At 25.0% G+C, this 27,359-nt stretch overlaps 3 protein-coding genes across 5 annotated transcripts; all 3 read right to left on the minus strand.

Annotated features, from left to right (window-relative positions):
- Window positions 1-3: 3 nt before the first annotated feature.
- LOC123270839 lies at window positions 4-10,209 on the minus strand. Its single transcript, XM_044736984.1, has 6 exons — window positions 10,130-10,209; window positions 6,792-7,916; window positions 4,279-4,911; window positions 2,529-3,801; window positions 354-535; window positions 4-235 (listed from the first exon to the last, which is right to left on the minus strand). The coding sequence occupies exons 2-6, from the start codon at window positions 7,908-7,910 to the stop codon at window positions 146-148; spliced, it is 3,297 nt and encodes a 1,098-aa protein (XP_044592919.1). The 5' UTR covers window positions 7,911-7,916; window positions 10,130-10,209; the 3' UTR covers window positions 4-145.
- Window positions 10,210-12,563: 2,354 nt separating this feature from the next.
- On the minus strand, window positions 12,564-20,063 carry LOC123270719 (alkylglycerol monooxygenase-like). Its single transcript, XM_044736874.1, has 8 exons — window positions 19,562-20,063; window positions 17,149-17,276; window positions 16,863-17,014; window positions 15,388-15,491; window positions 14,996-15,310; window positions 13,072-13,206; window positions 12,863-12,976; window positions 12,564-12,783 (listed from the first exon to the last, which is right to left on the minus strand). The coding sequence occupies exons 1-8, from the start codon at window positions 19,685-19,687 to the stop codon at window positions 12,571-12,573; spliced, it is 1,287 nt and encodes a 428-aa protein (XP_044592809.1). The 5' UTR covers window positions 19,688-20,063; the 3' UTR covers window positions 12,564-12,570.
- A 3,214-nt stretch (window positions 20,064-23,277) lies between these two features.
- Window positions 23,278-26,983, minus strand: LOC123270336 (mitochondrial 2-oxoglutarate/malate carrier protein-like). Of its 3 annotated transcripts, none has more exons than XM_044736338.1 (6): window positions 26,828-26,983; window positions 26,547-26,630; window positions 25,707-25,922; window positions 24,076-24,206; window positions 23,819-23,989; window positions 23,278-23,652 (listed from the first exon to the last, which is right to left on the minus strand). In XM_044736338.1, the coding sequence occupies exons 2-6, from the start codon at window positions 26,612-26,614 to the stop codon at window positions 23,348-23,350; spliced, it is 891 nt and encodes a 296-aa protein (XP_044592273.1). In that variant the 5' UTR covers window positions 26,615-26,630; window positions 26,828-26,983; the 3' UTR covers window positions 23,278-23,347. The 3 variants fall into 3 exon arrangements, with proteins under 3 accessions (XP_044592273.1, XP_044592271.1, XP_044592272.1); XM_044736336.1 differs by having other exon boundaries at window positions 26,809-26,982; XM_044736337.1 differs by lacking the exon at window positions 26,828-26,983 and adding an exon at window positions 26,705-26,802.
- Window positions 26,984-27,359: the final 376 nt, after the last annotated feature.

Below are 27,359 nucleotides of genomic sequence, written 5' to 3' on the forward strand. Positions count from 1 at the left end.
TAATGTAAATATTATACTTAATCATACCTCAAATATATAAAAATAATTTTTTTTTTAAGTAAAAAAAAAAAATAATACTTAAACATAATGAAAGAGAAGTTTTTAATATTAAAATAAAATAAATTTTTTTAAGAAGAAATAGTGATTAAGACAAAGGTGGGAACTCGTCGTCGATTATACAGTGGATACGACAAATAGGGCATGACTGATTTTGGTTAAACCAATTTTTGATGCACTAAAAAAAAAAAAAAATAAAAATAGTTAATAAAAAAAAATAAAAATAAAAATAGTTAATATATATAAAAAAAAAAAAAAAAATGAATAATTTTATTATAGGAAGAAATGATATTTACTTTTTTATGGAAGGTGTGTTTGCATCTCAGAGTATAAGAAGGGACTTTACCAAATTTAATGATAGCTTCCGTGCAGATAATACATTCATTTTCTCCAAAATCTTCGTTAGTCCACTGATAGCCGTCAAGTGTAGCCCAAGGATTGCTCTTGCTAGTTGATTTCTTCTCAACTTTTTGCGAATCTAAAGAGGAAATTACTTTTATTAAATTTTGATTTTTTTATACATCTATATTATTAAGAGAATAAGACTAATTTTGTGGCCAGTATATTAATATGGTAAAATGGATTTTTATGGTTAAATTTGGTATCATTAAAAAGATCTTGACTTTAATTTGTATCTTTTTAAGGTTTCATATCATTCTCACCAATAGTCAATTTATGATGATAAGTATTTAAGCTGGATTCGAAAATGTTCTATATCTAGATACATAATTGGACTCTGTTATGCAATAATGTGTTCAGTACATAGGATTTCCATAGCACTTAACCCATCAATGCATAACAGTGTCCAATTAAGAAATGACACTTTATCTTGTGAAATATTGACATTTTTAAAAATATAAGCTCATTCCGATGTTACACTCATTGAGACCTGTCATTTAAGTACCCACATCAATTTTTGTATATATTTCATATATTTGATATATATGATATTCATGAAATATATAAAAAATTCATGTGGGTATTCAAATGAAAGATCTCGATGAGTACAACGTTAGGATGAGCTTATATCGTTAGAAATTTCATCAGAGGACAAAATAAAATGTAATTTCTTAATTATTGACATTTTTAAAGATATAAGCTCATCCCGATGTTACACTCATCGAGACCTTTCATTTGAATACCCACATCAATTTTTCATATATTTACATATATATATATATATGTAAATATATGAAAAATTGATGTGGGTACTCAAATGAAAGGTCTCGATGAGTGTAACATCGGGATGAGCTTATATCTTTAAAAATGTCAATAGTTGACAAAATACAAGGTCATTTCTTAATTATTGACATTTTTAAAGATATAAGCTCATCCTGATGTTACGCTCATCAAGAGCTTTCATTTGAGTACCCACATGGATTTTCATATATTTTTCATATATACATATACATAAAATATATAAAATATATGAAAAATTGATGTGGGTACTCAAATAAAAGCTCTTGATGAGTGTAACATCAAGATGAGCTTATATCTTTAAAAATATCAATAATTAAGAAATGACCTTGTATCTTGTGAAATATTGACATTTTTAAAGATATAAGCTCATCCCGATGTTATACTCGTCGAGACCTTTCATTTGAGTACCCACATCAATTTTTCATATATTTATATTTATGATATATATGTATTTATGAAAAATATACCAAAAACGCATATGGGTACTCAAATGAAAGCCCTTGATGAGCGTAACATAAGGATGAGCTTATATCTTCAAAAATGTCAGTAGTTAAAAAAGTACAGTGTAATTTAACAAAAGTATTCATTTAATAAAGCAAAATTTCATTTATTTATAGTTCACAAGTCACGGCAGTCACATAGTGACTGCAAGGTTGCTAGTTGTAATCATAAATGACTATCGTTGAAAAAATATCAAACCCAATTTACGATAAAGATGTATCCGTTAAAGAATTTTCGTAGTCTATTAATTATATAAATAAATTTTTGACATATAATCACATTGACACGTACAAAACAAAATAAATAAATAAATTTTATTTATTAAATTTTTATTTCATGTATATATAAAAAAAAAAAATTGTTCATCACGAAATTCTAATTTGTTTATACCTACTTCGAAAACTTATTATAATAAATTGATTGTTTTAAAAAAAACATATAAAACACCAAAAAGGCAAAAGTTCAGGTCCGAACTTTGATACTAAATTTAATTTTATAATATAAATACCCAAAATTTTGTATCCTCTCAATTTTATAAATATAATTTATAATTACTTAATTTACAATTTATTAACTGTTATTTTCTTGGATTTAAATTTCTAACTCATCAATACTTAATTCATTTACCAAGTCAACTATTAAATTACTGTACAATTTATAACTCATCTGATTATAAATTAAAAATTTTTCATATACTAACTTAACTAACCCTGTCAATGGCTCAAGCTGTTAGATTTATTTTCTTAAACAAATAAATAAAAAAAACTTACTTGCCGACTTAGTCCCCTCAACCTTCTCCAACTTCTTCACCTGCTTCTTACTAAAAATCCTCCTATCATAATTCCTCAGCTGCAATCTCTCCCTTCCCGGCAGTAGCTTCTCAACTTCCCCAATAATCTCCGCAAAAGTCAACCCAGACAACGAACCATTATACTTCTTTCTAACCGCTTCAACACAGTACAGTAAATCATACTCCAAAACTCCTCTATGCTTCGCTCTTAATTCTCTCAGTAATTTATCCATCGAATGCGACTTCTTATTCCCTATTTCTTCCTTCAACTCACCTCCCATTTCTTCTTCCACCTCTTTTTTATCTCCACCCATTTCTTCTTTATAAACTTTAAATTCACTGTATTCACTCTCTTTAAAATCAATCTTATCTTCCCAAATAGATTTCCAATCCTCCAAAACTTTTGCAAGATCCTCCTCACAATTATAATTTAATACTTGGTGGACTTTATCATTATTTAGCGACTCTGGAAGCTCAGTATAATTAAAAGCATGAGTTTTTTCCTTCATATCACTCAAACTACCTTTAGAATTAATTTCATCATAATTAATAAATTCCTTTTTCGAATTAATATCAATTAAATCAATTTTATTATCAGTTGCTTTAAGACTCCACTGACCATTAATATTATTTTGGTCATTAATATTATTATTACTAATATTATTATTATTATTATTATTATTATTAATATTACCACCAAACAATTTAGAATTCCATGCAGGATAAACTGGATTATTTCTCGGAAGAAATTGTTGATAATTAGAATTAAAATTAGCTGGAGAAGAAATTTGATTCCAAAATTGAGGTCTCTGCTGATAAATCAAAGGATTTTCATACAAGCTTGTTTGGTTAAACCCCGGAGGATAACCCGGAGCTTGATTAAAGCTCGGATCAACCCGACGCAAATTATCGCGATACAAGTTAAAAGCAATTTGTATCAGCAACGTCAAATCTCTTTTAGGCAAATGCGGTAAGACATTACCAATACAACTAATACTCTCAATAGCCTTGCAATACTCCTCGTCATTTAATAACTCTAACTTTTTTGAGTAATCATTGTCTAAGTCAAAACATAATTTTTCCATTTTCTCAATAGGCATCATCCATTCAGCGTTACTCAATGGTAACATTGTTCCAGTTGAGTATATCAATACTGTTTGTAATTTATCTATTATTAAATATTCATTTCTTGCTAAGCGGATGTTAAATAGTAAGACATTTTTTTTACTGGCGTAATCTGAGGATAACATATTTTTTAAAAAGGTTTTTTTTAAGTTAGAAAAATTTTTTTGGAGATCTTGTAATTCTTCTTTTGATTTTTGTAATTTTTCGGATAATTTTTTACAAGTTTTTGTACAAACTTTTGTTTTAGATTTTTCATTTAAATTATCTTCTATTAATTCATCATTTTCATTTCCAATTATTATTTTTTCTTCAATTTTTTCAAAATTTGAATTTTTTTCGAAATTTGAATTTTCTTCAAAATTTAAATTTTCTTCAATTTTTTCAAAATTTGAATTTTTATCAAAATTTGAATTTTCTTCAATTTTTTCAAAATTTGAATTTTTTTCAAATTTTTCAAAATTTGAATTTTCTTTAATTTTTTCAAAATTTGAATTTTCATCAAAATTTGAATTTTTTTCAAAATTTAAATTTTTTTCTTGACAATTAATTTCATCAAATTTTTGATTTTTATTTTTATTAATATTTTTTAAATTATCTTCTTGATAATTAATCTCATTAATTTTCTGATTTTTAAAATCATCAATTTTTTGGCTTTTAAAACCATTAGCTGTAGAATCATCAGTATGATCAACCCCAACAGAAGAATCAAAAGAATTTAAACTCTTCAAAAATTCCTCATTGACTAAATCATCATCAGAATCACTATCCCCGCCTTTTTTCATCAAACACTTTAAAATCCCGCAAACATTATCACTGACTCGCTTATAAGCATCCGGAAGAGTCGCCGGCGTGCAAATATACTCTCCTACCATAGCGAACTTCATGGACTTTAACAGAAACTCTACAACAGTAGGACACTTTAATTCGTACAAAATAAACTCGCAGTTAGAGATCAGAGTCTTGGCTTCTACCCATTTCTTCATTAAAGTGTCCTTTTTTACTGGAGCGTTGCAGGATACGTACTCGTAAAAATAGGAATATAGAAAATCCTTCTTCTGCTTCAGGCCTTCGTCTTCTATGTCGATAATTTCGGGGTACATATCTTCGCTGACTATCATTGAAGAATCTCCGTAGTAGGATAGATCAGGTCGCCAATCTTTTCCCTGCTCAATTCCATAGTTGGAATTTCGCACCTGTATTAATTTAATTAAATGTGATATTAATATTTCATGATTATTTTTTATTAAAGTGTATTTTTTTTCAGTAAATTTTTTTAAAATATTACTGAAACTCACATCTGATTATTTTTTAATTAATAAATATAAAGAAAAATATAAAAATAAAATTAGTAATTTGAAAAAATTTTTTTTATTAAAAAAAAATAAATAGTAAAATTTGAAATGTAAGTGTAAAAAATTTTTTTTTGTTCTAATCTATATTATTAAAAGAATAAAAAAATTTTGTCTCCAGGATAATTATATGATAAAATCGGTTTTTTAAATGAAATTTAGTGTCATTGCAAAGGTCTTGACTTGAATTTCTGCCTTTTCAACGTTTCATGTCATTCTCACCGATAGTCAATTTATTATGGTAAGTACTTAGGCTGCATTCGAAAATGCTTTATCTCTGGATACATAATTAAAGAATGACCTTGTATCTTGTGAACTATTGGAATTTTCAAAGGTATAAGCTCATTCTGATGTTACACTCATCGAGACCTTTCATTTAAGTACCCACATCAATTTTTCATATATTTATATATATTATATATATGTATATATGAAAAATATATCAAAAATGCATGTGGGTACTTAAATGAAAGCTCTTGATGAGTGTAACATCAGGATGAGCTTATATCTTTAAAAATATCAATAATTAAGAAATGACCTTTTTTCTTGTGAAATATTGACATTTTTAAAGATATAAGCTCATCCCGACATTACACTCATCGAGACCTTTCATTTGAGTACCCACATCAATTTTTCATATATCTTATATATTTCATATATTTATATATATGAATACACGAAAAATATATCAATATGCATGTGGGTACTCAAATGAAAGATCTTGATGAGGATAACATCAGGATGAGCTGACATCTTTAGAAATAACAATAATTAAGAAATTACCTTATATCTTGTTAACTATTGACATTTTTAAAGATATAAGCTCACCCCGACATTACACTCATCGAGACCTTTCATTTGAGTACCCACATCAATTTTTCATATATTTATATATATTATATACATGTATACATGAAAAATATATCAAAATGCATGTGGGTACTCAAATGAAAGCTCTTGATATACGTAACATCAAGATGAACTTATATTTTTAAGAATATCAATAATTAAGAAATGACCTTGTATCTTATGAAATATCAACATTTTTAAAAATATAAGCTCACCCCGACATTACACTCATCGAGACCTTTCATTTGAGTACCAACATTAATTTTTCATATATATATATATTATATATGAAACATACATAAAAAATGCATGTGGGTACTCAAATAAAATCTCTTGATGAGTGTAACATCCGGATGAGCTTATATCCTTAAAAACATCAACAGTTAAGAAAGTACAGTGCAATTTAACAAAAGTTAACATTTAATAAAGAAAAATTTTATTTTTTTATTACATTTTTAGTTGCTAGTTTAATTATTAAAAAAAATCTATGAAAATAAAGTTAGCAGACATTTAACAATTTTTAGAGTTTTTCTTATTGAAAAATATCTAACAAAAAGTTTTTTTTTCAATTTTACTTGAAGAAAATTTTAAGAACAATGGATGTATTTTTTTTAAATATTTTTTTTAATTATAATTTACATAATGAACCAAAAAATTCGATAATTTTAATAATTTTTTTCAATAAATTATTGCAAAAAAAAAATTGACAAAGAAATAAAAAATGTAATTTTTAAAAAATAATTTTTCATTAAAAATTCATTTATTAAACAAAATAAAAAAAAAAATCAAATTACTGCTAACTTTATAAAAATTCGACTTAAAAAATTTTTTTCTTAACTTCGCAAATTTAAAGAAATATTTTCTTTAAAAAAAAATCAGATGTAAGTGAACTAAAAAATTCCGTATTAAAAATTTCTCACCTGTATTAATTTAATCAAATGCGATATCAACACCATCTCTTCATTATTCCTAATTTTCTTATACTTATTTTTAACATTTGTACTTAGATTATCACTTTTGCTTATAATATTACTAATATTCCTCGGCCGTGTAACTTTAGGTGTAATTTTATGATTATTAATTTTCTGCTTCCGAACAGCGCCTTTAGGCGTCTGCTGCTGCTTGACAATTTTTTCCGGCAAAGCAACATGAGATTTAATAGTATTATCACTATTATAAATATCAATTTTTCTTATAATACTAGACTGGTCAAAATTATCGCAATTAGGAGTGAAACATTTCCAGTTTAAAAAATCCTTATCAGATAATTTAATATTAGGGGACAATTCTTCTTTTTTAAGCTTCCAGCAATTGATATGAAAATTAAAAACACACGGGTTAATATTATTGTTGCAAGTAACAACAACGAGTCCATTAAAAGCAGGCGACTTGAAATAAATATCGCGATCTAGAAGATTGCTCAAAGAAGTAGAGTTACAATTTTTCATGAAGCAAATTGCGTCGGGTCGATGCCAGCCGGAGCACTCGTCCTTTAACTGGACAAGTAACCTGGACAACTCTTCAAAAGTAGACTCAGGAATTACTTCGTTGGTAGTCGGGATGTTGAAGCTCGTGATACTTGTGGAGCTGTTTAAAATTGACAAGCAATAATTTATTAACTTATCAGCTTCTTTATAGCAGAAGGTCTTGATGTAAAGACTACTCAGCAGGTAGTAAAGCATCGGAAGTCTATCAGTAGTTTCTATTAAATTTATCAACGTGTCCTTGGCTTCGATCAACGAAGCCAACTGCGATGTCTTGATCAAACACTTGCAGATCAAGTACTGGATCACGGAAATCAAAGGAGATCCCTCGTAGTCTGAAGTACTCTTTAATAACACTATTGCGGATTTGTAGTGCGTTACTGCTAGTTGATATAAGGAAGAATTGTAAGCCTCAGCTGCCTTCTGTAACGTCATCACTGCCTCGGAATTCTCCAGGCATTTGTGAGCTTGGTAACACGTCTCCGGCATTTTTATTATCGTCACGATATGTTTGTTTACTTTTTCTATCAGCTCCGGTTGCAAGTGAATCAGCATATCTAGCTGGAAATAATTTGTCATCAATAAGTTGGAATTATCATTATTAAAATTTTGTTAGCTCATCTAAAAATTTTTAGAATTTTTTTTTTTTTGAAAAATTGTTATAACAAATTAAATTGTAAAAAACTTAAAGTGCAATTTTTAAAAAATATTTTTTTTTGTTTAATTTAATTATTGAAAAAAAATTAAAAATGTTGGATAACTTTAGTATTATATGAAAATTAAATTAGCCGAGATCTAAAAATTTTTAGATTTTTTTTATTGAAAAAACTATTAAAAAAAAATTTTTAGAATTTTTTTTTTTTTTTTTTATTGAAAAAACTATTAAAAAAAAAATTTCATTTGAAAAAAATTTGAAAAACTCTATAAGTGCAATTTTGAAAAAATATTTTTTTGTTTTAATTTAATTAGGTAACTGACTTCTAATTTTTAGAATTTTTTTTATTGAAAAATTGTTATAAAAAAATAAAAAAAAATTAATTTGTAAAAAATTTGAAAAACTGTAAGTGCAATTTTTAAAATATTCTGTCATTAATGAAATTAGAACAAAAAAATATTTTTTTAAAATTACACTTGCAAATTTTCAAGTTTTTTACAAATGAAATTTTTTTTTTTTTCTAATAATTTTTTCAATAAAAAAAATTCTAAAAAATTTCAGATGTCGACTAACTATGATACTAAAAGTTAGCCGAAGTTTTTAATTTTGTAATTGTTTTTTAATAACTAAATTAGAACAAAAAAATATTTTTTAAAAATTGTACTTAGAGTTTTTCAAGTTTTTAACAAATGACAATTTTTTTTTCTTTTTTTTGTAGTAATTTTTTCAATAAAAAAAATTTTTTTAATTTTTAAATGTCGGCTAACTTAATTTTCATGGCTAACTTTAGTATTATATAAATATTAAGTTAGCCGATATTTAAAAATATTTATAATTTTTTTTTTCTATTGAAAAAACTGGATATTAAAAAAAAATTTCATTTGTAAAAAACTTAAAAAACTGTCTAATTTAAAAAAAATTTTATTTTGTTTTAATTTAATTATTGAAAAAAAAAATCAAAAAATTAAAAACTATTGAAAGTTATTTTTAAATTATTGATATTGATAAAGCATTTAATAGAATGTTTTTTTTTTTTTTTTTTTAATGCCGACAGATCAAGTTACGACTAAACAAAAATGGTACTTAAGCCAGCCGGCATTTATAATAACTTTTATTCAAAATTTTTAAATAAGAATATTTAAAAAAAATTTATGATATTGAAGTTAGCTGACAAATTTCAATTTTTTTAATTTTTATAACAAATCAATTAGAAAAAAAAATTTTTTTTCAATCTTCACATATGGAATTAATATAGAGTATGTATATTGTTAAATTAATGTAATTATTTATGGCATAATAAATAAATATCTATCTAATTTTTAGTCATTCAAGTCACTTGATAATTTTTTTAATTTATTTAATAAAGAAATTTATTCCAAAAAATTATTTTTAAGATTGAATTTTTTTAAATTTCTACATCTTAATTGTTTTTCTTCATTTTTTTGGTCATAATTTATTTGTTAAAAAAATTCTTAAAATTATCACAGATGTTCTAAATTAATTCTCATAATTTTTAAAATTATTTAATATTATACTGAAGTTAGCTGACAGCTGTCAATTTTTTTAAATTTTTAAAACAAATCAACAACAATAAAAAAAATTCTTTAAAAAATTTTCACTAATATTATTTTATGAAAAATTAATTAAACAGATATTTCATAGTTAATGAATTTTTAACACTTAGAAATTTTAACAAATTAAAAATTCAATTTTTTAACAAATTTGTTTGTTAAAAAAAAATTAAAAAATGGTCAAGTGACTGCTAACCTTAATGATATTAATTTGTTTATAATTTTCACATTAAAAATTTTCTTCATAATAATTTAATAGCTATAAAATCATAAAAAAATTTCTAATGTCAGCTATCTTAAAAATTCCACATGTAGGAATTTAAAAAAATTGACAAATAAAATTTTAACACATTTTCTTAGAACTGATAAATTAGTTAAGAACAACTAAAAATGTCTGCTGATTTCTCTTTTGACGTTCTTTGTTCTTTCATAATAAATATTTAACACGGCATTCCAAATTTGTCTATTAAATACATCAAACATACTCACTTAAAAAAAATTAATTATTAAAATATTAATTAATTAAATATTAATTTATCAATTATTACCTTGGATATTTTTGATGATATTTTTTTCCTCAGAAGACACCAGAAAACTTTTTTTTATTAATGTAAATAATTATTCATTATAATCTTACTATTTTAGGTGGACAGATAATTAATTTTATTAATTTCTGTTGAAAAAATCACATGCCTTGGTATAACCAGTAAAAATATAATAACTCAAGCCGGGAAAAAGATGAAAGATGAAACTAAAACTAATACAACGCAACAACGAACAAAGAGCTTTGTGTTTCGTGAGTGCTTGCTGCTTGTCTCAACTCGTTAAGAAACGATCGGGAATCTTCGGGTTAACTCGCGACTGCCGGCTCCGCCATATTTGTTTTGTTATTTTTTCCCGCGTTGGTAGTTAGAAATTTTTTTAATTAAGGAGGTCCTTTCGCCGCCAATGTGAAATAAAAAATATTAGATTATGAGTAAATTTAATTTTTTTCTAATAGTCAAGGTCCTTATTTATCTTATAGTGAGGTTTAAATTATACTTTATCGGACAAATTTTTGAAAAAATAAAATTTTTAAATGTTAGTATTTGTTGAGAGTCTTACGAGAAAATCAGACGTTTGCAGTATTTCTCGAATTATACTATCAGTCATGGATTAGATGAAGTAAAAAAAAACTAAAAATCAGATTTTCGAAATATTCAGGTTTCTTTTTTTGCAGTAAAATATATTATCAGTTACCGAGATATTTATTGAGAAATCCACTCTTATAATTTAGATGAAAAATATGAAAATATACACAATTAGACAAACTATTCGTAACGTGATTGGTCAAATATATCATAAGTATGAAAATATAGATAATTCCATACTAAATTCACACGCGCGCTTGCGCGCGCAACGTATACTAGTTAATATTTAAAAATCACAAAAAATTCTCAAGTTACCTACAATAAAATGGAGTCAAAAGATTTGGCAACGTTGCGTAGCGCGCGAGCTTCAGACCATTCAATAAATTCAAACTAAACTTTAACGCGCTTATGTTTTTCATGCATACTTTTTAGTTAATTTATTGTTAACAAATTTTCATAATTCATAATTGAAAAATAAAACAATGATTAAAAAATACTAGCATTCCTGCCATGAGACATTAGAATGTTATGGTTTTGTGGCTAAACATTTTTAATTAATTTATTTATTTACACTGACTGCAAAAAGTTAAACACGGTTAAGGTTATATTGTGCAAATAAAAATGTAAACAACTGAAATAAAGCGTTGCCAAATCACGGACAGGTTACTAACAGCTGATTTACTACAGTCAAATTAATTTTTGTATTTAACTATTTTTTTTTTTAATTTTCAAAATTTCAACGATTAATGCCTCATATACTATTTATTTTTGAATTTTAGGAATTTTTATGGGTTTTGTATTTTAATTTATTGAAAATTTACTACTACAGTTGTTATGACTCAACTGGAGCGAAAGGACTTCCTTAAAGGTACTTAAAAAAATAAAAAAAATTTATTTTTTTATTAATTTATTAAAATGCATTTTTTTTTCAGTCAACTTTTTTAAAATACTAAAATACATCTGATTATTTTTATGAATTTTTTTAATTAATAAAATATAAAGAAGAAAAATGTAAAAATAAAATTAGTTATTAAAAAAAATTTTTTTATTAAAAAAAAATAAATAAAAAGAAAAATTTCACGTGTAAAAAATTTAAGTGCAATTAAAAAAAATTTTTTGTTCTAATTTAATTATTAAAAAAAATATAAAAATAAAGTTAGCAAACATTTAACAATTTTTAAAGTTTTTCTTATTGAATAATTTGTGACAAAAAAATTTTTAAATTAATGAATGCAATTTTAAAAAAATATTTTTTTAGTTCTAATTTAGATAATGAAGAAAGTAAAAAAAATTTTATAATTTTAATAATTTTTGTTACTTATAAATTATTGCAAAAAATTTAAATGAAGAAATAAAAAATGTAATTTTTTAAAAATTAATTTTTCAGAATAAATTTGTTTAAATTATTAAAAAAAATCTATGAAAATAAAGTTAGAAGACATTTAACAATTTTTAGAGTTTTTCTTATTGAAAAATATCTAACAAAAAGTTTTTTTTTTCAATCTTACTTGAAGAAAATTTTAAGAACAATGGATGTATTTTTTTAAAAATATTTTTTTAAATTCTAATTTACATAATGAACCAAAAAATTCGATAATTTTAATAATTTTTGTCGATAATTTATTGCAAAAAATTTAAATGAAGAAATAAAAAATGTAATTTTTAAAAAATTAATTTTTCAGAATAAATTTGTTTATTAAATAAAATTAAATATCATAAAAATTCTATTTAAAAAAATTTTTAAAAATTATCGATGCAAATTTTTAAAAAATATCGATGCAAATTTAAAAAAAATATTTTGTTAGAAAAAATTAAAATAATAAAAATAATCAGATTTAAATTAATTTCAAAATAATAATTTACAATAAATGTTTTTTACAATTGATTAAATAAATAATCCAAAAGCAAGAAGATAAAGCATAAATACAATAAAAGTAATAAATGTGATTAAAGAAGACTAGGTTTGAAATGCATCGCATTAATTCAATAATTATTGCGTATTTATGTCGGTCAAACAATAAACCAATTGATGTTAATGCAAATGCATTTTTTATCATTACTAATTGCCAGTCCTGAAATAAAAAATTCAAATAAATAATTAAATAATCAATTAATTTAAAAGAAGAGATAGTTTTATTTTTATTTACTTACTTGTTCTTGACTATAAAGATAGAAATGCATGTAAAATGCAATTGAAAAATGAATTGTTATATAAAACTTCATCCAGGTTGCTAATGATGGATTGTATTTCTTCCTGGAAGTCACCTGTCAAAATATTTGTAAGTATTTAAAGTAAATAAATTAAAAAAAAAAAAAAATTTTATTTTTAATTCTAAAATTATTAAAGTAATATTATTTACATTTATTTTGTACTCATCCAGTCCAAGCCTTGGAGATCCTGGGAACCAACTGGGTCCTTTCCAATACACTGACAATTTATCACCAAATGTCTCCATCTTCAGGCTTTTGTCAATCATCGCTTTGGTATAGAAAGTCTAAGGGTAAGTAATGTTAATTAGTGCTTAATCTCAGCAATAAATTATGGAAATTAATTTAGCAGATCTTTGATAATTTTTAACTTCCGGCTAAGAAAATTGAAAATTTTCAAAAATCGGGAAGTTATTGGTTTTACCCCGTTTTTCGAAAATCGAGTTTTCATCAGATCTCGACGTTTTAAGGTCCTAGGAAGCTTTCCTGACTATTCCCGCGAGGGTGTCACTATGTCTGTATGTATGTGTGTGTGTGTGTGGGTGTGTGTAAGTATGTAAACCTCTTATAACTTTTGAACGGTTGAACCGATTTCATCACGGTTGGTGCCATTCGAAAGGGCTTCGCCAAAGTTAGATTTCCTGTTAATTTGAACCGATTCGGACCGATAGATTTTGAGAAATTTGGAGAAATCTAAAGAAAAGTAGGAAAAAAATTTTTTTCTGAAGTGGTTTTTTTGGGATAACTTTTAAACGGCTCAACCGATCGATTCCAAAAACTAATCAGCTCTCAACCTTGAAAAACCACGTCGATCGCCGCCAATCCGGTCAAAATCGGTTGATTCGTTCGAGAGATATCGTGAACGAAAGAAAACCGAAAAAAGTGTTTTTTCAGAGTTACTCCGAAATTTCTAGTTTGACCAATTGAAACTTAGAAATTATTTATAAGGCTTAAAAAACTACATAGAATGCCGCCAACCGCGTAAAAATCGGTTCATTCATTCAAAAGTTATTGCGGTATGAACATTCAAAAAATAGTGTTCCATGAAACTACTATCAGACCTTTGAGCTCAAAGAGCTCAAAAGCATAGAAAAGGTATCTTTTTGAGCTCGGAGAGCTTAAAACAACACACAGGTTGTACTTTTGAGCTCGAAGAGCTCAAAAAAGCGGCCAGGCATTAACGGAATTAGCGGGAAGTTGCAGGGATGGCCTTTAGGGTCAACCGTTTTCCTAATTTTTTTAAAAAAATTATTTTAAAAATTTCATCTTTAGAAGCTTTAAAAAATTATAGATGCAATTTTTTAAAAATAATTTATATTTAAGGAAAAATAAAAAAATTGTCATGTCTGCTAATTTTAGTATCAAAAAAATAAGAAAAAAAAATTTTTTTTAATTACAATTGCAATTTTTCGAACAAAGGTTTTTTTTTTTAAATAAAATTAAAATTAAAAAATTGTCAAATGACTGCTGTAATAACTTTAATGTCATAAATAAGTATTGTAATTAGAATTTTTCAACAAAAAAATTGTAACAAAAAAAATTGCAGGTTTAGAAATTTTAAAAAACAATAATTGCAATTTTTTTAAAACTAATTTTCTTGAATTAATTTATTTAACAACTAAAATCCAAACATGTTAAAATTTTTGCTTATTTAAATGATACAAAAATTAGCAGGCGTTAAAATTTTTTTTTGACTTTTTTCATTAATTAAATTAAAACGAAAAAGATATTTAAAAATTGCTTTTATTGTTTTTCAAAATTTCTGCAAATGGACTATCTAAAAAAATTTTTCTTACAAATTTTTCAATAAGAGAAATTGTAATTAAATTAGCCACATAAAATTGAAAAATTTTTAGAATTTATTTATTAAATAAATTATTACAAGAAAATTAATTTGTAAAAAAGTTGAAAAAATCAATTACAAAAAAAAACTAATTTTTAAAAATTTTGCACCTTAAATTTTTTATTTTCTAGAAGTAGAATTTTTTTATATAAATTTATTTGTTAAGAAGATAAAAAAAAATGAACGATCTCTGTCAACTTCAGAATTACAATCATAATAATAATAATATTTACCTGCAAATATAAAGGATTAAAAGTTCTTGGACTAACAACAAGGCCATAAATAATTTCGGTATCCTTCAATTCATTGATAAAAGTACCAAATAATCTGTCCCAGATAATCAAGACTCCTCCGTAGTTTTTGTCTAAGCAATATAAATTGCAGCCGTGGTGTACTCGGTGGTGCTTTGGGGTGTTGAAAATAAACTCGAGGACTCCCAGGTCCTCGATTACTGTCGTGTGAATCCATAGTTGGTAAATCAAGTTGAACTGATGGTGAGCTATGAAATTCGCTGGGGGGATAAATAATGCCAGCGGCAAGTAAAATATCTGTAGAATAAAGTCCATGGTTTTTTTTTTTTTTTTTTTTTTGCTTAATAAGTAAGTGTAACTCAATATTTACGTACGAAACTACACCACTGATGCAGTATTGACTGCCGGAGGCCAACCACAAGATTAAATTCCTCGCTGCTATGGTGGACTTGGTGTTGCGACCACAAAAAATGCACCTCTGTTTATTGAATAAATTTAATAATAATTATCAATTTTTTTTAATAATAATTATCAAATTTTTTTTTTATTTGATAAAATCTATATTATTAAGAGAATAAGAAAAATTTTGTCTCCAGGATAGTCATATGATAAAATCGGTTTTTTTAGTGAAATTTAGAGTCATTGCAAAGGTCCTGATTTTAATTTGTGCCTTTTCATATCATTCTCACCGATAGTCAATTTATTATGATAAGTATACTTAGGCTGCATTCGAAAAAACTATCTCTAAATACATAATTAAGAAATGACCTTTTATCTTGTGAAATATTGACATTTTTAAAGATAGAAGCTCATCCCGATGTTACACTCATCAAGACCTTTCATTTGAGTACCCACATCAATTTTTCATATATTTTATATATTTATATATATGTATATATGAAAAATATATCAAAATGCATGTGGGTACTCAAATGAAACCTCTTGATGAGCGTAACATCAAGATAAGCTTATATCTTTAAAAATATCAATAATTAAGGAATTACCTTGTATCTTGTGAATTATTGACATTTTTTAAAATATAAACTCACCCTGACATTGCACTCTTCGAGATCTTTCATTTGAGTACCCACATCAATTTTTCATATATTTTATATATTTATATATATGTATATATGAAAAATATATAAAAATGCATGTGGGTACTCAAATGAAAGCTTTTGATGAGTGTAACAACAGGATGAGCTTATATCTTCAAAAATATCAATAATTAAGAAATTATCTTGTATCTTGTAAACTATTGACATTTTTAAAGATATAAGCTCACCCCGACATTACACTCTTCGTGACCTTTCATTTGAGTACCCACATCAATTTTTCATATATTTTATATATTTATATATATTATATATATGTATGTATAAAAAATATATAAAAATGCATGTGGGTACTTAAATGAAAACTCTTGACGAGTGTAACATCGGGATGAGCTTATATCTTTAAAAACGTCAATAGTTAAGAAAGTACAGTGCAATTTAACAAAAATCATTATTTAATAAAGCAAAATTTTATTTATTTATAGTTTACAATTCACTGCAGTCATGTAGTGACTGCAAGGTTGTAAGTAATATATTATTTTAATGATAAAAAAATCAAATATTATAATAATGATATTTTTAAAAATTCTCACTTGCAATTTTTTTTAAATTTCTATATGTAGGATTCTTTTGCTACTATTTTTTTACTATTTAATTAGTCTTAAAAGCTACAAAACTGAATGAATAGTTATAATATTGATTGCCTTTTTTTACGGCACTTTAAAAATGACTTTAAATTCAAGCTTGTAAACCAAAATACCCCCTTAAATTAAGCCTTCCAAATAAAATCTTACCATGGTTAGCACGATGGACCCAATAGTAACAAAAATCAACGCCTATAAGAGTGATGTACCATGACCATAATGAATTCCAAGGTAGATTTATCAACCGGTAGTTGTTGTTTATGTAAATGTAAAGATAATATTCGGCACCTCGAAAGAATATTCTATTTTTGAATTAGTTATTGATAATTATTTAAAAAAAAAATTTTTTTCTTAGTCTAATTATTTTAAATTATAAATTACTGATTAAATTATAAATTATTATAAATACATATAATAAAATGTTACCTAAGCTTACCGTCCAGACTCTTGGAGCATCCAGTGGGAAAGAGAAGTAATATGATCGTTGAAGCGGAAGCTACTTTTTTTCTTCCAGAGCAATATCAATTGCTCTAAAATTATAAGAAGAAAAAATGGAAACCATGACTGCAAATAAAAAAATTTTTTTTAGTACACTTTTGGTAAAATTAATCGACACTTTTTCAATTCTATCTTAAAGTTAATTTATCTGACACAAAGAGTTATCGTAAATATTAAATATCATAATCTTATAAAAGAAGATAAGATAATATACTTTACTTGTTTCAGATGGAATTTAGTTTAAAAAATTAACAATTACCTTTAAATAAATAAAAGATATGTTTTATTTTATTACTTAGAATTTTTGCTCTAATTTTAAAACAATGACAAATTATCATTGAAATTTTTTATATTACGGCGAAATTATTGGTCCTATAAAAAAATTTTTTAAACAAAAGTTCAAAATTTGATTTTACAAAAAAAATGTTTATGATTTAAAAAAAAAATCAATATTTTCGCTGAAATTATAATTTCAAAATTAAGATTAATCTGAATGAATTAATTTGAAAAGTTCAAATTTTTTGATAATTATGATTATGACTCTTAGTTAAAATTACAGCAAAAATACACAGAAAAAAAGGTTCACTTAAGCCGAGAAAATATTTTTCTTCCTAATTATTTTCTTGAGCGAAAAAAAATTTTTTTTTGACACAAGAAATTTCCCTTATTCCAACAAAATTAATTCTCTTGCTTTAAGAAATAGATATCTTGATCCAAGAAAATTTATTTAAGTCAAGAAAATCTTGTTGTTTTGAGGAAATTCAGCCTCTTGCTCCAAAAAATTTAGTTCTTGATAGAAGTTAATTTTCTTGTCTTGAGAAAATTTCTCTCTTGCTCCAAAAAATTAAATACAAAGATAGAAGTAAATTTTCATTAATATTTTTATTGATAAACATGTCAAATGGGAAGATCAAATAATATTTCATCATTTTTAACTTCCCGCTAAGAAAATTGAAAATTTTCAAAAATCGGGAAGTTATTGGTTTTACCCCGTTTTCCGAAAATCGAGTTTTCATCAGATCTCGACGTTTTGAGGTCCTAGGAAGCTTTCCTGACTATTCCCGCGAGGATGTCACTATGTCTGTATGTATGTGTGTGTGTGTGTGTGTGTAAGTATGTAAACCTCTTATAACTTTTGAACGGTTGAACCGATTTCATCGCGGTTGGTGCCATTCGAAAGGGCTTCGACAAACTTAGATTTCCTGTTAATTTGAACCGATTCGGACCGATAGATTTTGAGAAATTTGAAGAAATCTAAAAAAAAGTAGGAAAAAAAATTTTTTCTGAAGTGGTTTTTTTGGGATAACTTTTAAACGGCTCAACCGATCGATTCCAAAAACTAATCAGCTCTCAACCTTGAAAAACCACGTCGATCGCCGCCAATCCGGTCAAAATCGGTTGATTCGTTCGAGAGATATCGTGAACGAAAGAAAACCGAAAAAAGTGTTTTTTCAGAGTTACTCCGAAATTTCTAGTTTGACCAATTGAAACTTAGAAATTATTTATAAGGCTTAAAAAACTACATAGAATGCCGCCAACCGCGTAAAAATCGGTTCATTCATTCAAAAGTTATTGCGGTATGAACATTCAAAAAATAGTGTTCTATAAAACTTCTATCAGCCTTTTGAGCTCAAAGAGCTCAAAAGCATAGAAAAGGTACCTTTTTGAGCTCGGAGAGCTTAAAACAACACACAGATTGTACTTTTGAGCTCGAAGAGCTCAAAAAAGCGGCCAGGTATTAACGGAATTAGCGGGAAGTTGCAGGGATAGCCTTTAGGGTCAACCGTTTTCCTAATTTTTTTTTTATTCAATATGTATAATTGCACGCTAAAATAATATAAAATAGGTATCAAATATTCTCGAGAAAAATTTTCTCAAGGTGAGAAAATTTTTTTCTCAGCTGAAGTAAGTAGCGCTGCTTCCCTAAAGTATCTAAAAATCTTGATCAAATATAAAAATTTATTTTATCAGGTATTTATGATAACTTGAATTAAGAAAAAATGATTTCATCCAAGAATAGAATTTAAAGAAAAATTTTTAATTCGGCCAACACAAATTCGGTCTTTCTTCAGGTATTAGAAAATTTTCTTGAGCCAAGAATTTTGTTCTTCAGTCAAGAAATTTATCTTTCTGTGTATTTTTAAAATTACAGAAATTTTTTTTTTAGGAACAATATTTTCGCCGTAATATCAAAAATTTGGACCAATGATTATGAATTGTTAAATTTGCGTTACTAATTGTATATTCTTCATTAAATTAACTTTTATATTTTATTTTTTATAATTTCAATGAGCAGGTGTAATAACAAAATATCTTCAGAAGTAAATAAATAAATATAAAAAAAAATTTACCTTATATTGATAATCGGGTACTTCCTTAACCGATTCAAATGCAGATTCATAGGGATTAACAATGTACCAAAGTATCCCAACATTTTTAAAGTAATTAAAACAATTACCTTGATAACTTTCATTCATTATTACTGAATAAATATAAATAAAGAGTTAACAATTACTCAAACAATTGTACATTTTATTACAATTAGTTAACACTTTAAAGAAGACTACACGCGCACTTAACTGAGTAATTCAATAATTAAATACTGAAGAAACTGAGTGATAATTAAATCTCCATGTATGAATAAATAAAAATTAAAATCTGTTATATAAGATGAATAAAATTGAAAAGTCTAAGTACTGGTACACTTGCGTATGCACTTAATGCCTTACAATCTGCCGTGTGTCGCGTATCGTCGCCAAACAACGTGTGAATATCTTCAAGTGAAACTCTGTATAAATAGTTTCATTATGCGTCTGACAATTATTTTATTTATTCACACGAGCATTATTATTCTAGTTTATATCAATTCTTTTTTTTTATTATTTTTTATAAATATCTTTTGGTGTTGTTTATTTTTATTTTGTTATTTTTTTTTATTAAAGATTATTATTTAATAATTTTTTTTTATCATCTTCATTTAATATTTAAGTTATTTTTATTTTTTATTATTTGTACTTTTGATTTGAGCGTAAACTCAACTTTTGTTAGATAATTATTATTTTATATAATAAATATCAGTATCACGTATTTAGATGATTTATTTATATCATGTGCGTTTATCGGGATTTTATCAAGGTCATTTGAGAAAGACGCGCGAGACTTTGTCGGTAATAAATCTTTTGATACTTTTTAATATATTCAAAAATTTCTACTCTCTTTACACTGATAGAAGGATATGTTTATATTTAATAAGCTTTATTAACTGCTAATAAATGATTTTTTAACATAGGATTTACTATGTGACTGCAGTAAATTGTGAACTATAAATAAAATGTTGCTTTATTGAATAATGACTTTTATTAAATTGCATTGTATTTTCTTAATTATTGATGTTTTTGAAGATATAAGCTCATCCTGATGTTACACTCATCAAGAGCTTTTATTTGAGTACGAACATGCATTTTTATATATTTTTCATATATACATATATATATAATATATATAAATATATAAAATATATGAAAAATTGATGTGGGTACTCAAATGAAAGGTCTCAATGAGTGTAACATCGGGATGAGCTTATATCTTTAAAAATGTTAATGGTTCACATGATAAAAGGTCATTTCTTAATTATTGATATTTTTAAAGATTTAAGCTCATCCTGATGTTACACTCATCAAGAGCTTTCATTTGAGTACCCACATGGCATTTTTTATATATTTGGTATTTGTGAAGTATATAAATATATGAAAAATTGATGTGGGTATTCAAATGAAAGCTCTTGATGAGTGTAACATCCGGATGAGCTTATATCTTTAAAAATGTTAATGGTTTACATGATAAAAGGTCATTTCATAATTATTGATATTTTTAAAGATTTAAGCTCATCCTGATGTTACACTCATCAAGAGCTTTCATTTGAGTACCCACATAGCATTTTTTATATATTTTATATATTTGGTATTTGTGAAGTATATAAATATATGAGATATATATGAAAAATTGATGTGAGTATTCAAATGAAAGGTCTTGATGAGTGTAACATCGGGATGAGCTTATATTTTCAAAAATGTGAATATTTCACAAGATAGAAGGTAATTTCTTAATAATTGATATTTTTAAAGATGTAAGCTCATCCCGATGTTACACTCATCAAGAGCTTTCATTTAAATACCCACATGCATTTTTTATATATTTTTCATATATACATATATATAATATATATAAATATATGAAAAATTGATGTGGGTACTCAAATGAAAGGTCTTGATGAGTGTACTGTCGGGGTGAGCTTATATCTTTAAAAATGTCAATAGATCACAAAATACAAGGTGATTTCTTAATTATTGAAGTTTTTAAAGATTTAAGCTCAGCCTGATGTTACACTCATTAAGAGCTTTTATTTGAGTACCCACATGAATTTTTTTATATATTTTTCATATATTCATATATATATATATAATATATATAAATATATAAAATATATAAAAAATTGATGTGGGTACTTAAATGAAAGGGCTTGATGAGTGTAACATTGGGATGAGCTTATATCTTTAAAAATGTCAAGATTTCACAAGATACAAGGTCATTTCTTAATTATGTATCTAGAGATAGAGCATTTTCGAATGCAGCCTACATACTTATCATCATAAATTGACGATTGGTGAGAATGATATGAAATCTTGAAAACGCACAAATTCAAGTCAAGACCTTTCTAATGTCACCAAATTCAACCATAAAAACCCATTTTATCATTTAAATACACTGACTAAAAAATTTTTCTTATTCCCTTAATAATATAGATTTATTAATAGTTAATAAGCAATTTATCAAGCACAATTTAATTAATTTTTCTTAATATAAAATAAATTACGAAAATTTTTTGCATTTAAGGAAACTAATCTGCAATTAATAAACACAACAATAGTTTATAAATCCACAGGATTTATTACTATATACAGAAATTAACAAACTATATTTAACCTTTTACAATTACAAGATTTAAATAATTAAGATACGTACCAGACGATCTTAAAAATTTATTTAGAATGTTTGGAAAGAATGTTTCGTTATAGTAAGTAAATTTTCTGTTTCTTATAAAAATTCACTGATGGCATTGATCATATTGATTATGAGTAGTGTTAAATTTTTTTTATGAATTAAAATAAAAATAAAATCCTTTAATTAATACAAACCACTCAATAATTTTTTAGAATTGCTAGTACTAAAATTGGAATATTAATTTATAAATTATATATTAATTAATGAGTCTCAGCACAACTGATTAACACTTTAACTGACTAAATTTTTGTATAACAATATTTTTAAAAGATTAATTGTCTATGTTTGCAATTATTGTAAGCAATGTTTCGTTCGATTACCAAATTAATTTAAAAGATTAAAAATATTAAAAATTAATTTTTAATATAAAACTATTGAACACATATTTGACTATTTTTCACGTAAGTTAATTATGCTTTGTTAATATTTGCATTATTTTTTCAGAATTTATGTTTTAATATATTACACACTAAAAAAAAAATTCATTAAAAAAAAAATAGAAATTTTGTAATAAATAATTAATTTGTTTAAAATTTTTAATAAATTTATTTCTTAACTAAAGAAATAAAAAATTTTTCGAAAATTTACAAGATATTCATTCAAAATTTTTTTTATAACAAATTATTGTAAGAAAAATTTTTCTTCAGCTAAGAAATAAAATTGTTTAAAATTAATTTTTTATTACAATATTAATTTTTTTTTTAAATAAAAAAAAAATTTTTTTTTTTAAGTAAAAAAAAATCATTTTTTTTTAAATAAAAAAAATCATTTTTTTTGTACAAAAAAAATATTATTTTTTTTTTAGTAAAAAATATTATTTTTTTTAACCTGGAATTGAATTTTTAAATTTTAAAGTATAAAAGCAAAAAAATTAATGCACATAAATATGAATTATTATATATGATAATAAATTTGAAATTAAATTGTATATTTTTTTGATTATGAGCTTTGAAATGTGATTTTTTTTTTAATAATAAAATTATGCGTTTTAAAAAAATGAAGATTTAAATTTAAAATGAAAGTACCAATTAATATAAGAAAATTACACGTTTATGTTTGAATGTGCTGATGAGAATTTAATTAGAAGAAAATTTTTTGTAAGAAGCTGTCATTTGTTCGAGGAAGATAAATGTAAGAACAGTATGAGGCCCTAATCGAGCATAATATGGTACGAATCCTTTCCACAAAGCAAAAATTCCTTCGCTACGGACGACTTTTCCCAGTACATCGAAAGCTCCTTTATATTCAGGCTTGCCATCAATCATTTTCATATTTTGAATACGTGTTTTAGCAATGTCAACTGGCATTGATGCGGCTGTTGTTATTAATCCGGAAATCATTGAGCTAGTGAAATGGAGCATAATGTTTTCTTCGAAGTATCCTGTAATAATATAACAATTTGTAATAATAATAATAATAATAATAATAATAATAATAATAATAATAATAATAATAATAATAATAATAATAATAATTTTTATAATTAATTGCTGATATTAAATATTATTTTATTATAATTTAAATAAATTTTATTTAAAAAAAATTACCAGAATCAAGTAAAGCTTGTTTAGCTTGAGAATATGATGCTAATTGAGCAGCATTTACAACCATAGCACGACCCATTGTTGGTATCGCGCCTCTCCAGAGTGTCAAAATTCCTTCTTCTCTAATTATTCGGAATAAAGCATCGAAAACATTTTTATACATTCGTCGCTCGGCTGTAATTTATATAAAAAAATTTTAATATTTTTATCTTTTATGTTGAGTAAAAAATAAATTTTTATTTATAAAAAAAAATAATTACATATTGGAAGTCGTCCGTCAGCAGTCATTCGAATTAAAGCAACCTCAGCTGGAGTACCTACAAAAGCTCCAACACAACCGGCAGCCATTCCCAGACCAGCTTTAACGAAAAAGTTAGGCTGTGAGTCTTTCCTAATTAACAGAAAAACATTAAAAATTATAAAATAAATAAATTAAATTAAAATAATTAAACTAATATTCTATATTATTAAGAGAATAAGAAAAATTTTGTTTCCAAGATTCATATGATAAAATCGGATTTTTTAGCTATGATAAGTATTGAGGCTGCACTCAAAAATGCTCTATCTCTAGATACATTATTAAGAAATGAACCTGTATGTCGTGAACGATTGGCATTTTTAAAGATATAAGCTCATCCCGATGTTACACTCATCGAGACCTTTCATTTGAATACCCACATCGATTTTTCATATATTTTATATATTTATATATATATGAATATATGAAAAATATATAAAAATGCATGTGGGTGCTCAAATGAAAGCTCTTGATGAGTGTAACATCAGGATGAGCTTACATCTTAAAAAATATCAATATTTAAGAAATGACTTAATTTTGTGAACTATTGACATTTTTGAAGATATAAGCTCATCCCGATGTTACACTCGTCGAGACGTTTCATTTGAGTACCCACATCAATTTTTCATATATTTTATATATTTATATGTATGAATATATGAAAAATATATAAAAATGCATGTGGGTGCTCAAATGAAAGCTCTTGATGAGTGTAACATCAGGATGAGCTTACATCTTAAAAAATATCAATATTTAAGAAATTACTTTATTTTGTGAACTATTGACATTTTTGAAGATATAAGCTCATCCCGATGTTACACTCGTCGATACTTTTCATTTGAGTACCCACATCAATTTTTAATATATTTTATGTATATATATATATATATATATATATATATATATAGCATATATATATATATATATATATATATATATATATATATGTATTAATTTTATTAAATCAAAGATGGTTAATATTATAAGCCAGACTACCCGATTCAAATTGTTGGATAATGACTAATTTTTCATTATTATTTCTTTACCATAATATTTTATCGGTATGAAGTCTCTATACCATCTGAGAAAATTTATGTGAAAATAACAATTAAAATTTGTTTTGACAGTTATGATTAGAGAAAGATGTAATTTTTTACTCAGTGTAACTTTTTTCAGTGACTGAAAATATAATATAATTTAATATATATATATATATATATATATTAAAAATTGATGTGGGTACTCAAATGAAAGGTATCGACGAGTGTAACATTGGGATGAGCTTATATCTTTAAAAACGTCAATATTTAAGAAAGCTCAGTGCAATTTAACAAAAGTCATCATTTAATAATGCAAAATTTTAATTTTTCATAGTTCACAAGTCACGACAGTTACATAGCGATTGCAAGGTTGCTAATTTTTTTTATTTTATTTATAAGATAAATTGTTACTAAAAAACTATTTTAAAAAAATTTCTTCAAATTGTTACAAGTATAATTTTTTTTTTCTCTATTTTTTTTTCAGTGAAAAAAAATTCAATAAATTATCAGACGTCCATAAATCAAAAGATTAAAAATAAATGCAATATCTTACGAAGCAATTTCAAAAAGCCATGTATAAACTCCTAATCTTGTTGTTGTATACGTCGCTTGTCGTAATAATCCAGCGCTTAGGCCAGAATACATAGCAAAAAAACCTTCATTTTTAACAATTGAAGAGACTACGCTTAAGGTCGATGTCTTCTGTCCACTCAATTGCATACGATTCTTGATCAAGTCCAAAGGTTGAACAAAGCATGTTGCAGCCATTCTGTATATTCAATTATTATTCATTAGTTATTTTTTATTTTAATTAAGGTTAACATTCTTTAATTAAATAGTTTATATTACAAATAAATCACGGATTGAATTTAAATTTAATTAAATTAACAAAAAATTTATTTTTAAAAATACAAGATTAATATTAGAATAATAATAATGAATAATATTTCTAATATTAATTAAAAAATGTTAAATTTAAAAATAAATTTATTTTATATAATGACGTAATAATATTTTCAATAAAAAAAATTATTACAAAAAAATTTCAAGTGTAATTTTTAAAAAATATTTTTTAATTTTAATTTTAATTTAATAAATGAAGTAAAATAAAAAAATAAAGAAATTTAAACTCATTTTACAATTATAAATTATAATAATTATGAAAATTAAATTAACCGAAATGAAAATTTTTATAATTTTTTTTAATGAAAAAATTATTATAAAAAAATTTCACATGTAGAAGTTTTGAAAAATTATCCGTGCAATTTTTTTTTACTTGTAATTTAATTAATAAAAAATTCTTGAACTTCGGCTAATTTTAGTATCATTAATAATTTCAGTTTTTTAATTAATATATTGACATTAATTATAAAAAAAAAAATATAAAATTTACCCTGATGTTCCTCCAATAAGAAATTTGATGCTATTTGGCACAGTAGCTTCAGGTTTTTTGGTCGACATTGCAATAAATAACTGCCTGTAAATAATAAAATGTGTACTTAAAAAAACTAAACTGAAAATTATTGAAAACTGTAAACTGAAAAACTGAACTGTCAGAGCGGTGAGGCAGTGCAAACGCAAATGAGTAAAAACTGAATGCCGACTATCAACCACTTGACGACAAACGACAATAAGAAAATAAAAATAAACCTTACTTTCAGAAAATAAATTAACCTTGAATGACGTAGTTGCAGCTTTTCAAGTTTTTCAACTTTTATTAACACTTAACACTTCGTCACGCGGTGTGGTCATATGTCTCAACTCTCAACGTTCAGACTTAACTGTAGACTGTAGACTGTAGACTGTCAGCTGACTGTAGACATCATACATCGCTGTAGGTAAATATAGACTACTTGTTATGACATTAAGGTAGTACCCTCGCGACTTCCGTCGTCAAAAGTTTGTGCTAGAGTGTATGGTACATATACTTTAGAGTCATTATTGACAAGCCTAAAACTTTTTGCTGTTTATGTACTTATTTTAGCCAATCACAAACGAGAAACTGATCGTTTGAAAAGTCTGGCAACACTGCGTGAGCGTTAAGATATTTGGGTTGCAGTCAACTAGTCAGACTAACAACATTCCGAATTAATAAATTACTAGAACTTAGAAAGTAAATATTAAATGTAATTTAAAATAATTAATTTTACAAATTTTAAAATTCCGAAAAATATAATCTTAAATAAAGAAAAATCTAAAGCTATAT

The sequence above is a fragment of the Cotesia glomerata genome, linkage group LG8 (genome assembly GCF_020080835.1).
Source record: "Cotesia glomerata isolate CgM1 linkage group LG8, MPM_Cglom_v2.3, whole genome shotgun sequence".
Lineage (NCBI taxonomy): Eukaryota > Metazoa > Arthropoda > Insecta > Hymenoptera > Braconidae > Cotesia > Cotesia glomerata.

What these genes read in the sequence shown, in the direction of transcription:
- LOC123270839 (XM_044736984.1), bottom strand. Translation starts at nt 7,910, where the DNA reads ATGCTGATTCACTTGCAACCGGAGCTGATAGAAAAAGTAAACAAACAT. An exon ending in ATTTGATTAAATTAATACAG is followed by an intron (nt 4,912 to 6,791) that starts GTGAGAAATTTT and finishes ACTTTAATAAAA; the next exon opens with AATAATCATGAAATATTAAT. An exon ending in TGAGGGGACTAAGTCGGCAA is followed by an intron (nt 536 to 2,528) that starts GTAAGTTTTTTT and finishes TTTCCTCTTTAG; the next exon opens with ATTCGCAAAAAGTTGAGAAG.
- LOC123270719 (XM_044736874.1), bottom strand. Translation starts at nt 19,687, where the DNA reads ATGAATGAAAGTTATCAAGGTAATTGTTTTAATTACTTTAAAAATGTT. An exon ending in TACCCGATTATCAATATAAG is followed by an intron (nt 17,277 to 19,561) that starts GTAAATTTTTTT and finishes TTTTATTTGCAG; the next exon opens with TCATGGTTTCCATTTTTTCT. An exon ending in ATCTTTATAGTCAAGAACAA is followed by an intron (nt 12,784 to 12,862) that starts GTAAGTAAATAA and finishes TTTTTATTTCAG; the next exon opens with GACTGGCAATTAGTAATGAT.
- LOC123270336 (XM_044736338.1), bottom strand. Translation starts at nt 26,614, where the DNA reads ATGTCGACCAAAAAACCTGAAGCTACTGTGCCAAATAGCATCAAATTT. An exon ending in TGACGGACGACTTCCAATAT is followed by an intron (nt 23,990 to 24,075) that starts GTAATTATTTTT and finishes TATAAATTACAG; the next exon opens with CCGAGCGACGAATGTATAAA. An exon ending in ACAAGCTTTACTTGATTCTG is followed by an intron (nt 23,653 to 23,818) that starts GTAATTTTTTTT and finishes ATATTATTACAG; the next exon opens with GATACTTCGAAGAAAACATT.